The 15,677-nt window shown below is 42.1% G+C and overlaps 1 protein-coding gene across 5 annotated transcripts in view; it reads left to right on the plus strand.

Annotated features, from left to right (window-relative positions):
• LOC120916712 (transmembrane protease serine 11F-like) overlaps window positions 1–15,677 on the plus strand; it is a 45,768-nt gene that overhangs the window by 14,226 nt on the left and 15,865 nt on the right. For 2 of the 5 annotated variants that reach the window (XM_040327680.1, XM_040327682.1), the window contains exons 6-7: window positions 103–141; window positions 11,914–11,970. In XM_040327680.1, coding sequence (XP_040183614.1) covers window positions 103–141; window positions 11,914–11,970 — 96 coding nt within the window. The remainder of the gene's footprint in view (window positions 1–102; window positions 142–11,913; window positions 11,971–15,677) is intronic. The other 3 variants (XM_040327683.1, XM_040327684.1, XM_040327681.1) reach the window with 2 other exon arrangements.

Here is a 15,677-nt window from a genome sequence, read left to right on the forward strand (position 1 = left end):
ATATATATATATATAATTTATTTTTTAACTAAAAAGGCTTTAATGGGTAATGATTACACATTTCCTAATAAAGTAGTAATCATTTATTGTTTTTTCTTTTAGAAATTACATATGACGTGGCACAGAACCTCCTTAACAGTAGTAAGTACAATCTTTTTTTACGTTTTGGGTAACACTTTTACAGTAAATGTTCAACTCTAGCTGTATTAAACAAATCTGATTAAATTCTGACCCACCCTTGGGTAATCCCTGGGTTCTGCATCCCTTGGATCCTAGGCACCGTCTGCACATGGGACCTTTACTTTTGTTAAAGTCACAATAAAGCCCTGCCATTCCCAGCCAACATGTTCATGGTATGGTAACATCCAAGTATAGATTCACTTCATATTTCTGTCTTATTATTAGTGTTACTCATACATCATAAGACTGGCTAAATTGTAGGTGGATGTTAACCACAAGGCCTAGCCTCAAATTTGATTATTGAATTGTGCGTTGAATGTAATTTTACTGCGCTTTACATCTTGTACTTATCACATACCTAAGCAAAGGGTCTTGCGTGGCCCTGAAACTTTATTTACTGCTGTGATATGGTCTCTTTTTGCATTTTTGGATGCTATTTTGAGCCTCTAAGACAGGGGTAGACAACCTCGGCCCTCCAGCTGTGGTGAAACGACAAGTCCCATGAGACATTGCAAGACCCTGATAATCACAGGTATGTCTCCTAGAGGAAGAGGCATGATGGGAATTGTAGTTTCAAAACAGCTGGAGTGCCGAGGTTGCCTCCCCCTTCTCTAATGCACTGTACACACGATCGGTCAATCCGATGAAAACGGATATGATTGATTTTTCCATCAGTTATCCGATGAAGCTGACTGATGGTCAGTCGTGCCTACACACCATAGGTTAAAAAAACGATCGTGTCAGAACACGGTGATGTAAAACACAACAACGTGCTGAAAAAAATTCAATGCTTCCAAGCATGCGTCGACTTGATTCTGAGCATGCATGGATTTTTAACCGATGGACGTGCCTACAGACGATCGTTTTTTATCTATCAGTTAGGTATCCATCAGATAATTTTAAAACAAGTTCCATTTTTTTAAACCGATGGATAAATAACCAATGGGGCCCACACACGATCGGTTTGGTCTGATGAAAACGGTCCAACAGATCGTTTTCATCAGACAAACCGATCGTGTGTACGCGGCATAAGATGTGCTGGCGATATAATGTATGCTTTGACTTGTGTTGACAGCTGGTAATTGCTAGAGCAACCACTTGCTCCAAGCCATTTCCAAGAATGTGTGCAATGCCAATATTCTACTTAGCTAACTCATAACTTGTTACATAAGAAAACAGCAACAAATGGGCTCATAAAGTGGGAACCCTTTCAGGATTGTTTTGTAGTGAACACAGGCTAAAATAAAAAGTATGAGCAATTATGCCTGGGTTCATTGAAACCTGCGTGAAATCTGCAAAAGCTGAACTTTGCATTGAACCCCCCGAAGTCTAGGCAAGCTTTTGTCAAAAGGGGGGTATGGGGACCGAGGCACTGGCATAGGGGAAAATTAACACAGTAATACATGTTTTAATGCAAAATCAAGGACCACATAAGAAAAACACCAATTGTTTCAATTGAGATGCCTTTAAGCTGTATGTGGTTTTAGCATAAGGTGACCAGATTTTTAAAATGAAATCCGAGGACATATTTTTTCTTTACTAGTAATGGCAACAATCAGCAACTCTCTGCCCGTCGCCTCCGCCCGCCTCACAGCCTTCGCCTCCGCCCGCCTCACAGCCTTCGCCTCCGCCCGCCTCACAGCCTGTCAAGTCTTACTCTTCGGCTAATACTGGGTGGGGAGCGGAGGAAGATCACTCCGCCAGGGAAGGCAAGGAGATAAGCAGGCAGCTGGCCAGGACTTGAGCCATGGTAGAAGAACATGCGAGCGAAGCTGAATGGGCATGTGCCCGAAACTGAAGAAATATTCCCTCCGCTCCGACCAGCACATGATCATCAGAAAGGGGCACAGATAATGGAAAAAAATACAACCTCCCTATGCTAGTAGGCACGGCGGAGCGGAGGGGTGTAATTCTAATTTTTTTATTATAATTCTGCACTGACTTTCTTTGAAATTGCCCCTGCCCCCTATTAAATCCAATCTAGGGACAAAACCAGGGACAGACTTGGTCCGGGGACAGTGTCCTCAATCATGGGACTGTCCCCTGAAACTGGGGATGTCTGGTCACCCTATTTTAGCATCATATATTTTGGATGTGTAGTTGATTTTTTTTTTACTTTTACATTATTGCTTGGCAGCAGATCCCCATTCTGCTTTATTTCAGCCTGAATAAAAAATGTCTGAGTTGAATGGTGGCAGTCATAACAGATTTAAAAGCTATAGGAAAGAGACAAGACAGGGTTTATCTTGCAACAAAAATTAGACTGTGAGCAACAAATATTATACAGTGGCTGTACAGTGCAGCTGCAAAGACAGCAAGACATTGAAGGTGTGAACCACATTTCATCTAAGCTCTTTAAATGTCAGTTGTTTTTTCTGAGCACTGGCTTATCCACACATCAAATATGATGCCTTTAAGAAATGTAGTCTAACAGCATTTTTCCACTGAGCAAATACACAAATAAAACAGGGTCAATGCTCAATGACTTAGATGAAACTTTCAGATAACTAAGCAGCTAGCACAACGAGATTCACTCCAATAAATACAAAAAATGTGCTGCATTCCAAAAATAAGACTATCTATTTATTTTTTATTTATTTTACCATCAGTGAATCACCTAAAATCAGTGAAAAGTCATATGACAAATCCAAAACATGCAGAATACATATATATATATATATATACACCAAAAAACCGCGCTATCACAACACCGTAAATTCAGGCAGCGGCTAGCGTGTGATGACAAGAAAATAAAACAATATAAAAAGCCGCGCCAGATATCAAAAACAAATGAATATAGTAATTAAAGCGGGGGTTCACCCCTAGAGGGCACTTTTCCCCCTTCGCTTCCTGCTCGTTATTACTAGGGGAATCGGCTATTTATTTTAAAATATGTGCAGTACTTACCCGTTTACGAGACGCATCCTCTCCGTCGCTTCCGGGTATGGGCTTCGGGAATGGGCGTTCCTTCTTGATTGACAGGTTTCCGAGAGGCTTCCGACGGTCGCATCCATCGCGTCACGATTTTCCGAAAGAAGCCGAACGTCGGTGCGCAGGCGCAGTATAGAGCCGCACCGACGTTCGGCTTCTTTCGGCTACGAGTGACGCGATGGATGCGACCGTCGGAAGCCTCTCGGAAGAATGTCACTCAAGAAGGAACGCCCGCTCCCGAAGACCATACCCGGAAGCGACGGAAGAAGATGCAGCTCGAAAACGGGTAAGTACTGCACCTATTTTAATACAAATAGCCGATTCCCCTAGACCGAACGAGCAGGAATCTAGGGGAAGAAAAAAAAAAAATTTAGAAATGGGTGAACTCCCGCTTTAAACAGTCCACAGATGGTATAAGTAGTAGTGGATTTTAGATTGGTTCTCCAGCAAAGACAGAATCACTGTATTGATCAGAGGCTGATTTGCATGTAGAGATGTTAGCTTTTCAATGCACCAGGTGACATGCATACAGTGTGTGAGATCCCACCACCGGAATTGTATATCAGCTTACCAGATAGCAAGCCTTTAGTGCAGTTGGCTATAGCCCAGCCACGGCCTTTGAATCCCCTGGGCTAGGATGTTTCAAAATTCCCAATCGAATGGCAGCCTTGATGTTAAAGGTGGTGCGTGTTTGCGGTTTGGGACGCAACGCAACTCATCAATAACCACAGTAAAACGACAAGCGTAACCCAATCCGGCTCACATGCAGGCAGGAAGATAGAAAGGGACGCAATAGCGTGATATCGTAGGTATAACAGATTTATTAAAAAAGTAATGTACTTACACTTAGGCAGTATAAACACAGCGTGTACAAATAAGTAAAAAAGCCGGCCGGCTTACAGAGCCGCCCTCCTAGGCGTGGTGACGTCACTGACGCTGCCTCCAGACGCGTTTCGTCCTATTGGACATTCTCAATATATATAAAAAAAAATCAAAACAAAATGTGTGTGTGTTAAAATATATACAGTATATTCAGTACAACCGAACTTCAAAGAAGTTGGGACGTTGCATAAAATCGACATAAAACCAGAATGCAATGATTTGCTTATCTCATAATTATTTTTATTATTATTACTATCATTATTATTGCACATGATTTATATAGCGCCATCAGTTTGCACGTTGCTTTACAATTTAAAGGGATACAGTACAGTTACAATACAATAATATACAAAAGGGTTAAGAGGGCCCTGCTCATAAGAGTTTACAATGTATATAGTGATGGAAATGATACAAGTTCAGTTAGTTGGAGATGTGATACATTAGGCTTCCCCGAAGAGATGAGTTTTCAGGGATCGCCTAAAGGCAGCTAGAGTAGCAGATAGCTGGACAGACTGAGGTAGAGAGTTCCAAAGAATGGCAGAGGCTCTACAGAAGTCCAATAGATGAGCATGGAAGGAGAAGACAAGGGAGCTTGAGAGCAGGAGGTCTTGAGAGGAGTGCAGAGGACGGTTTGGGTGATATTTGAAAACAAGATGTAGCTCGGGGCAGAGTTTTGAATTGCATTGTATGTTGTTAGTATTTTAAATCTAATTTGTTGGGCATTCGAAAGACAGTTGGAGGCAGGGCCGCTGTTAGAAATCATGGGGCCCCGTACAGCTTACCCGACAGGGCCCCCTTTAACCCCGCCCTCAACCCCACCCCAGGCTCCTCCCCTGACCAACCTCTGCAGATTTGTCACTGTTTACATATGCACGCATACTGTGTCCCAGGAACTAGATGCTGCTGCTCACATATTTAATGGGACCCCTGATTGCATGGGAGAGCTCAGTAAAGGTGACGGAGGAACGGTGGTGGAACCCCCTTCCACTGCCTGTAAAAGTAATGCAGGGACTTCTTAGCCACTAGGATTACTTTTACTCTGTGCAGACTAGTTGGGGCTAAAAAATTATATTTTGATCATTGCTGCGGCGATGACCAAGATATCACCCTTCTAATCCAGCAATGTACCAGTATGTTGCTGGACAGGAAGATGTTAAAGGGGGTGGTTGGGGGGGGGACATGTTTACTGCCCCCCACCCCCCAAACACAAGTGTAGAGTAGCATCTCACTGCATCTTACAATTATTAGCATTATGAAAATTGCACAGGCAGCACAGTCAGCATGTGCTCTGTCACGGATCTCACAGTGTCACTTGGCTTTTGGGTGCTGACTTTGTTAACTTATGGCTGTATTGTGTGTTACAAACTATAACCCAGTACAGCCATAACAAGTCAGCACCAAACAGCAATAGGACACACTAACAGATCATGACAGAACATATGCCGACTGTGCTGCCTGCGTGAGTATTACAATGCTGATAATTCTGACCTGCTATGCTGTGTGTAGCTTAAGTGAGACACAGTAAAGGATTCTATCTATTGTGCAACACTCACTGTGTGCAGTGCATGTGCAGCCACGCGTCGCTGTTCTCCATGTTCTTGCTATCTCTCATCCACTGAGCCGCCTGTCGCCTCGCCTGAGTCTCGGCATTCGGCACCTGAAAACGGGAGGCGGAGCTAAGCGAGGCTCGTATTATCACTCCGCCTGGGAGGCAGTAGGCAGCGGCAGCCGGGACTAATTAGCTAGCAGAGCAAAGTGTGGCACGGCTTTGTGTAAATGCGCCCGAAAAAGGAGAAATAGTCCAAACACTGCGCTTATCTCCTGGGCCCCTCTGTAGACCCGATGGGGCTCAGGAAAATGTTATTGCAACCCACCCTTCACTAAGCAAGTAGTAGCGGGGTATGGTTTAGAAATTTTTATATATGCATAAATTAACTGTTGCCCGGGCCCCCCTGTGGAGCTGATGGGGGCCGGGCCCGGTACAACAGGGCTGGCTGTACTGCCCTATCAGCGGCCCTGGTTGGAGGGATTGTCAGAGAGGGGTGGTAGACACTGAGCGGTTGATAAGGTAGATGAATCTGGAAGCAGCATTCATGATAGACTGAAGAGGGGAACAGCCTATGGAGAAGGGAGTTGCAATTGTCAAGGCGAGAGACAACAAGGGAGTGAACGTGTAGCTTGGTGGTTAAAAAGGGGTGTGTTTTAGAGATGTTACGAAGGTGAAGTCTACAAGCTTTTGACAGCAATTGCATTCATAAGCATGTATTGTATTCACAATAGAAAATAGAAAATATATTAAATGTTTAAACTGAGAAAATGTACCATTTTAAGAAAAAAATTAAGTTCCGTATTTATCGGCGTACAACACGCACAGGCGTATAACACGTACCCTAACTTTAATAGGGAAGTTTCAGGGAAAAAAAACGTTCCACAGCCCCCTGCGTATAACACGCAGGAACAGTTTACCCTCTATTTTCAGGGTAAACAGGTGAGTGTTATACGCCAATAAATACAGTAATTTTGAAATTGATGGCAGCAACATGTCTCGAAAAGGTTGGGACAGGGCCATGTTTTAACAACACACTGTAAACGTCTGTGAACTGAGGAAACCAGTTGCTTCCTTGTCTCTCAAGCTGGCCATACATTATACAATGTTCTTATTCAATTTCCTTTAGAAGTACCTTCAACTATGTAGTGCAAAGGCCTGCCTGATTGCATACAAATTGAAAGTGATTAGGTTTGACCTCATATTAAATTGTACAAGAAAATTGTATAATGTATGGTTAGACTATGGAGGAGTGTAGAAAAATCTGTGGTGGAGAAAAAACTGTGGTGGAAGAAAGGGGAGCGGCCTTCAGTCATTTGGGTGTAAAGTAGCTGGACCTGCTGACAGGAGAAGGAGTGGAGGTCCATGTCTGTCGCTCAAAGTTTCTTTTCTGTTAATTTTATAGTTTGGAGATCTATAAAGGGGTGAGCGCATAATACACTAGCACATGGTGGTTTGTGGTAGGAGGAGGTTTTTTTCACCCACATTGGTCCTAAAAAGGAGCTATGATTCACTTAAAGAGTGTCAATCATGGAATTGAACTTTAACACAATCAAAGGTTCTGGACTGTATATATTTATGCTCTTATCTGTGAAAAGCATGGGGCACCAGTGGCGGACCTGCCAATTCTGGTGTTCAATGAAAAATGCCAATCGAGCTCTACAGTGTCCGGCAGTGAGCACAGAGCACACTAGAGGATGTAGGGCCCTCAGGCCACCCCCATGAGGTCTGTTTCTGGTTGTTTGGTCAGAGACATTCACACCAGTGGTCTGCTGGAGGTCATTTTGTAGGGCTCTGGCAGTGCTCATCCTGTTCCTCCTTGCACAAAGGAGCAGATACCGGTCCTACTGATGGGTTAAGGACCTTCTACAGGTCTCTGTCCAGCTCTCCTAGAGTAACTGCCTGTCTCCTGGAATCTCCTCCATGCTCTTGTGCTGGGAGACACAGTAAACCTTCGGGCAATGACATGTATTGATGTGGACTGCCTGTGCAACCTTTAGAGTAGCTTTAAGTATCGCCTCGTGCTACCAGTAGTGACACTGATCCTAGCCAAATACAAAACTAGTGAAAAACAGTCAGAAAAGATGAGTAAGGAAAAAAATGCCAGACACCTCCACCTAAAAAAAACTTTCCTGTTTTGGAGGTCGTCTCATTGTTGCCCATCTAGTGCACCTGTTGTTAATTTCAATTAACAGCAAAGCAGCTGAAACTGAATAACAACCCCCTCTGTATACGCCCCTCCACCTCTGCTACTTAACTGACCAGATCAATATCCCAGGAGTTCTGATTCAAAAGTGTTTCTTTAATTTTTTTGAGCAGTGTGTGTATATATATATATATATATATATATATATATATATATATATATATATATATATATATATATATTTTTTTTTTTTCATACTCACATTTTGTTTTGATGTTTATTTGTAATGTATTCTGCATGCTTTGGGTTTGTCATATACGTTCTCACTTATTTAGGTGATTCACTGATGGCACATTGTTTTGTATTTTTTAGCTTATTTTCACTGATCTATGTTCTTACCTAAGAACCAGTTCTAAAAATAACACTAATTTACAGACAGGTGGAGATGAATAAGTCACATGAGTTTGTTAAAGTATATCTAAACCCAAGAGAAAAATGCAGTATGTTGCAGCTTATCAGTTCTTGGATGTGGTAGCTGGATTTCTTTCCTTTTTCTCAGTACATATTTTTGCATGTACAACAAATCTGTTTATCTAGCCAGAAATCTATTATCCTTGCAACTTTCTGTGTACCAAACTGAAATCTTAAACAATGTTATCAGCTTTCCCATCTATCTTCTGTGAACTACAAAACCCATATTTCTTATGTAATTAAAAAATGAGGGGAGGGAGAGGAATTTGTAGTCCAAATCAGGAGAGCAACCTAGGATGACAATGTTGCTTCTCTATATATACAGTACAGTGAGTGAGTGTTTCCACCCTCAGGCCTCGTACACACGACCGAGTAACTCGTCGGGCGAAACACATAATTTTCCTCGTCGAGGTCTTTGTTAGGCTTGTCGAGAAACTTGACAAGCTTTCTTTGCGTACACACGGTCAAGACAAAATCTCCTCTGCGTGTTAAGTAAAAGTTGCGTGTTAAGTAAAAGTTTGGTAAGAGACGATTTGCACTTTTCAGTCTGTTACAGCTTTAAAAATGTGTTATCTCCATTACAAATGCTACTTTTACTCCCGTCTCATACTTTATTCTGAGCAAGCGCGGGTTTCTTAGCATACACACGCTCGGGTTTCTCGTCGGAAACCAGCCCGATGAGGAACTCGACGTCTAAGTTGAGACTCCCGTCGAGGAGATAGAGAACTTGCTCTCTTTTTGGCTCGTCGAGTTCCTCGACAGTTTCCTCGATGAAAAATGTACACACGACCGGTTTCCTCGGCAAAAAAAACTCTTGATGGATTCTGCCATGGAAAACGGTCGTGTGTACGAGGCCTAAGACAAGAAGTGTGTTACTGTCAAGATCACCAGGTAAAAGTAAAAGATAATAATACCGGTTGAACTTGTCAGAAATTATGTGCTTTTTAAATTGAATTGAAATCACCAACAAACATTATCTTCCTTCTAAAGTATCTTCTGTAAAGTGCAAATTCTCCCACTAGCCGTGTAATAGAGATAAAGAGCAGAAAAAGAGCAGCCTATGGTGACAATCTTGGCTCCTCCATAGATACAGTGGAGTGGGTGAACGTAGCCACCCTGGAACAGAATGTGTGTTATTTGCAGGGTCACCAGGTGAAAATTAAGGAAAGAAAGCCTGTTTTGGGGTTTAGATGCACTTAATGAGACAAAACAAAGGACAAATCCAATCTGATTTGTTACTAAAACCTACTGTACATTATCATATGAGCATTTCTTTTTACCAGGCCTGATTCCTGTTTATCCAAACTAAACCACAAGCTAGGATGGCAGGGCTGCTAAGGGTGGTATGTAGTCTTATCTAGAGTCACTATTAGTAAGGGACTTCTCAAACTATTGCACCACAGTAAAGCGCATTGGTGCAATGTGGTACCACTAATTCTAAATGACACTTCCTCAACACATTAACATGCTGTGCCCTGTGCTGCTGAACCTTTGTGGCATTTTGGTTCATTAGGCAGCCCTTTAAAATGAACATCAACATCTTGCCCTACCCTCCCAAAGTTCTAGGTGTATTGATGCACCATGTGTTAGCTATCTCTTTCAGCCTTTTTGCCCCCAGCAGTGTGCCGTGTGTGGCTATGATATCTGACCTTTTGTGTGTGAAATAAGGCTAACCAGTTGATTAAAATCACAGGAGAGTGACACAAAAAAATTGGCCAAAGATGGGAAAGTGGAAATCTGGACTAGCTTGCCGATGTATTAACACTATGACAGGTTTATACCACTAGTTGTACTTGGGCTAAATCTAAGACGGTTTTATGCAAACTTTTTATTTATTATAAACAAATATACACATCTCACCTAAAGTCAGAACTGTGTCAGTACTGCGTTGTAAGGATGTCATACCAAATGACATTTTGATAAGCAGGGCTTAGATGTTTCTTTTAAGCATGGTTTCGAGCTACAAAATATCACTAAGCAGATTAAAAAATAATCTTTTCCTTTATTAATGTTCTTTTACATTTACTAGTTGTGGTATTGGGAGGATTATACTCTAGCCTGGGACAAGGGGGGCAAGAGGGGCAACTTCCTCGAGTACTGGTATCATGTGAGGTGGTGAGGGCTCCGCATGGAGAGTTCCTGCTGCTACAAGCTGACAGGAGTAGTGACAGCAGCATCAATACTCCTGTCAGCTCAGTGCGGCAAATCACAGGCCTAAAGGTGGGACATTTGGGGGGGGTGAATTTGTGCTAGTAGGGGGGATTAAAGGGGGAGGATTTGCACTGGGGAGGTGATGGGGGTGCTAGGAAGGGCAATTTGGGGGGATTTGTGCTGGGAGAGGAGATTTTGGAGGGAGGAGGAGGATTTGTGCTAGTTTGAAAAAAAAAATAGAGGGGGTATTTGTGTTAGGAAGGGGGATTCGGGGGGGAATCTGTACTATAAAGGAAAATTGAGGGGGAATTTGTGTTAGGAGGGGGGATTAGTGGGTATTTGTGTTGCAGGAAGGATTTATGATCATGGGAAATTTGAGGGAGGGGCTTTGTGCTAGGCAGGGCATTTTTTTTGGGGGGGGGGTGTGTTACGTGGGAGATTTGGGGGGATTGTGCTAGTAGAGGTGATTAGGGGGATTTGTGCTGAGGGGATTTGGTGGGATTTGCACCAAGGAGGAGGATTTGTGCTCATGGGGATATATAAGGTGGGATTGTGCTAGGAGGGGGGGGGGGATTTGTGCTTGGAGAAGTATTGTGCTCGGAGGGAAATTCTGAGGGGCAAAGGATTTGTGCCAGGAAGTGTGATGGGGGACATTTGTGCTATGAGAAGAGATTTGGGGAGAGAAATTATTTGAGGGGGAGAGGGGGGTCGAAGATTTTGGTTGGCAAAGGGAATTTTTGGTTAAAGGGTCAGCATGCAGAGTAGTGCTTGATTTTTTTGGACACATAATGCTCATATACCTTGGGGAGGGGGGCGCAGTTTGGCATGTTTACCCTGGGATCTAGATAACTGTGTCCTGGCACTGATTATACTCATGTGGTAGGTGCTTTTCCAATGAGTTGCACCAGTTCCAACTGCATTTTAGGGCAACCCCCATTTTTTTTGAAAGAATGGATCATTTCGCAAATAAATGATGCAGGAGTTCCCACCATCGGCTAGAAAAGTCAACTGAAAGTGTCAAGCCACCTGGCTTCCATGTCAGCAGCACAGTTGCTCCCTTTATCAATTCATCTGACTGTGTTACCAACTCTCCTGGTTCTGTTGGCTCACTAAGCCTTTAGTCACAGCGCCCTGCTGCACAGCCCACTCCTGGCCTTTGGATAGGGATTCTCCTGACACACCGATAGGAGCTGACCTAATTCCTGGGATGAGACCTCCTGTCTCCTGGATATTGGCTGGGGCACCTCTGACATCTGGTTGACACCTCCTGTCTCTGGACAGTTCTGGGCATTCAAAGTAGACAAAACTTCCCCATATTCACTAAGCTATATGAACTAACTGAAAACTCTCTACTCTTTTGGTAAATCAACCCTAGCCAGTCGCTACTTCTTTAATTAAAATTTGACCTTTACATTCATGCTTGATAATTGCGTAACCCGTTATTTTGTTGAGAACCAAACTCAATTTTCATGCTGGGCCCTTCATTACAGTAACTGCCAGACTGACAAATGATAGAAAGTAGATGCAGGAAATACTGTTGTCTTTTCTTTTTTCATTGCAGACATGGCACAGGATTGATTACCTTTTCAATTACTTTCTTTTACAGTTTCAAGCTATACACATTTTAGTACTTCAACACAGAGCACAGGTCAGTCTGTATTAGGTAGGTTGAATACATGAAATAAAGGGAAACTAAATGGTTTTCAGTCAGTTTGATAAACCAATTTATATTGGTTTATAAAATGATATATAATATTGTTTCAGATACAGTATATATACAGTACTGTGTAAAAGTTTTAAGCAGGCGTGAAAAGATGCTGTAAATTAAGAATTATTTTAGAAATAAAAGTGTTTAATAGTTAATTGTATCAATTAACAAAAGTGAAATCCAAATCAAATCATTATTTGGTGTGACCACCCTTGGCCTTCAAAACAGCATAAATTCTTCTAGGTGCACTTGCACACAGTTTTTGAAGGAACTCAGCAGGTAGGTTGTTCCAAACATTTTGGAGAACTAACCACAGATCTTCTGTGGATGTAGGCTGTCTCAAACCCTTCTGTCTCTTCATGTAATCCCAGACACTTAATGATATTTAGATCAGAGTTATGTGGAGTGCGTTTATGGGAATGTTTGACCATTTTTCCAGAAGCGTATTTGTGAGGTCAGGCACTGATGTTGGATGAGATGGCCTGGCTTGCAGTCTCCACTCTAATTGATCCAAAAGGCGTTCTATTGGGTGAAAGTCAGGACTGCAGGCCAGTCAAATTCCTCCACCCCAAACCCGCTCCTCCATGTGTTTATGGACCTTGCTTTGCACACTGGTGCGCAGTCATTTTGGAACCCGAAGGGGCCATCCCCAAACTGTTCCCACAAAGTTGGGAGAATGATATTGTTCAAAATGTCTTAGGCCCCATACACACGGGAGGATTTATCCGCGGATACGGTCCAGCGGACCGTTTCCGCGGATAAATCCTCTCGAGGATTTCAGCAGATTTCTCTGCGATGGAGTGTACTCACCATCGCATTGAAATCCACGCCGAAATCCTCTGGCGATGACGTGTCGCGCCGTCGCCGCGATTATGACGCGGCGACGTGCGCGACGCTGTCATATAAGGAATTCCACGCATGCGTCGAATCATTACGACGCATGCGGGGGATCCCTTCGGACGGATGGAACCGGTGAGTCTGTACAGACCAGCGGATCCATCTGTTGGGATGGACTCCAGCAGATGGATATGTTCTGCATGTCAGCAAATATCCGATCTGCTGGAATCCATCCCAGGGGAGATATATCCGCGGAAAAAGATCCGCTGGCGTGTACACACCATAGGATCTATCCGCTGAAACCCATCTGCTGGGATTTATCTGCGGATGGATTCTATGGTGTGTACGGGGCCGAAGTATTCTGATTTCCATTGTGTTCCCTTCAATGGAAATAAGGGCCAAGCCCAACCCCTAAAAAAACAACCACACACCATAACCCCCCCCCCCCCTCCAAATGATTTGGACCAGTAAACAAAGTAAGGTCCATAAGGACAGTGGAGGAACTTGACTGGCCTGTACAGAGTCCTGACCTCAACTCGATAGAATAGCTTTGGGATGAATTAGAGCAAAGACTGCAAGCCAGGTTTATTCGTCCAACATCAGTGCCTGACCTCACAAATGTGCTTCCCATAGACACACTCCTAAACCTTGTGGACAGCCTTCCCAGAACAGTTGAAGCTGTTATAGTTGCAAAGAGTGGGCCAACTCTAATGCCGCGTACACACCATCACTTTATGTGATGAAAAAAAATGACGTTTTTAAAAACGTCACTTTAATTGACTGTGTGTGGGGGAAAACGTCGTTTTATGTCTTGTAAAAAACGACCAAAAAAAATTGAAGCATGCTTCAATTTTATGTGTCGTTTTTCAAAAGTGCACTTTTTACTTCACAGAAATTGACCGTGTGTAGCAAAAAACGTCGTTTTCTAAGACGTTTTTTCATCCACGCATGCCCAGAAGCTACTTATGAAGCGAGCTTCAATGGAAAAACGTGGTGGAACGTAACCTCACTTTGCAAGAACATTGTGAGAAAATGATGGTGTGTAGGCAACTTCGTCTTTGAAAATTGAAGTTTCAAAAACGTCATTTTTTACTTCACAGAAAGTGTCGTTTTTTTTTATCACATAAAGTGATGGTGTGTACGCGGCATAAGACTGGGATGCTATTAAAGTTCATGTGCGTGTAAAGGCAGGCATCCCAATCCCTTTGGCAATATAGTGTGTGTGTGTGTGTGTATATATATATATATATATATATATATATAATTTCACACTGTGTTACCTATATAGACAGTGCATGATTTCAGATTTTTACTTTAGATTAAGCTGTCTAACAAGGATTGAGTCACTTTTGACTGGTGGCACCTTCTCATTGCAATTGTGTACAGACATGTTTTTCTGGGTGCTGTGCTGCCAAAAATGCATCATGCACCTTTTTAGGTGCTTTTTTGTTTTTTAATCAATTCAATAGGCTGCTTTAACTCAATACATATTAACATGTAGCATATTGTATTTTATTCACTATTGTTATTGGCACACCGCTTAAAATCTGATCTTTCAGCTGTCATTTTGTTTTAAAAAAAAAAAAAGTGGTGGGCCCTTTATTTTTATTATCAGTAGGAAAATACTGTTAGGCCCTTTTCACACTACAAAATAAATCCGTTTTAATAATCCGTATTAAAATCCGTCAGATAATGTTAAAAAACGGAAGTTATACGTCCTTTATAACATATCATTAAAGTCTATGGGATTATTTTATGTTCCATAAAGATCCGTAATAGTTCGTTATAACGTACGGACGTTAGTTATTACGGAATATGTGACGGGTCTTGCACTAATTTTTTTTCCGTTGCAAGTAACGGATATATTAACGTCCGTTATATTTTAACATTGAAGTCTATGGCGCACGGACGTTAGTAAATGTCTCCGTAAATGTCCGTTATGTTAACGGACGTTAATTTTACTGAGCATGCTCAGTAAAGACTTCTGGAGCTGGACTTCAAGAAAGGGTGAAATGGTTTTTATTAACGGACGTTAGAAAGGAATGATATAACGGATGTATACGGATATATACGGATAAACATTATCCGTTTTCAATAAAGGAAGAATGGTAAAATATTTATCCGTATGTATCCGTTATTAAATCCGTTAATAAACGTCCGTTAATAGGTGTAATAACAGTAGTAACGGATATTATAAAACGGACATACAATCCATAGTGTGAAAGAAGCCTTACAGACATGGCACAGAATTTTTTTTTTTTTAATTAATTTTGTTTTACAGTTTCAAGCTATACAATTTTTAGTACTTTAACAAAGAGCACTGGTCAAACTGTATTAGGTATGTTAACTACATAAAACAAACAGGAAACTCATTTTTTTCAGAACATTTTTAAACAATTTTAAACTATATATATATTCTACCTTACAAAGGGTTCACAGAGCACCCTGGGTTACCTAAAGAAACAACTGCATCTGATTTTGGCACGGTTGGGCCATCAATTTTCTGCTAACTCCTTCAATTTTACAATCAAGAAATGTTGAGAGGTGGCCAACAGGGCCATCCACTTCATCAGAAACTTTCATAAATAACCCCCAATATTTGTTGATTATATTGTTCTGAGAATTTGTAGTGCAGCACTGTATTTTGTATTATTAATGGTGGCTATTTGCCTGTGTATGTATGAGTGTGTTGTGCTGCAACTCAGGCCCCATACACACGAGAGAATTTATCCGCGGATACGGTCCAGCGGACCGTTTCCACGGATAAATCCTCTCAAAGATTTCCGCAGATTTCTATGCGATGGAGTGTACACACCATCGCATTG

Source organism: Rana temporaria, chromosome 1 (assembly GCF_905171775.1).
Source record: "Rana temporaria chromosome 1, aRanTem1.1, whole genome shotgun sequence".
Taxonomy (NCBI): domain Eukaryota; kingdom Metazoa; phylum Chordata; class Amphibia; order Anura; family Ranidae; genus Rana; species Rana temporaria.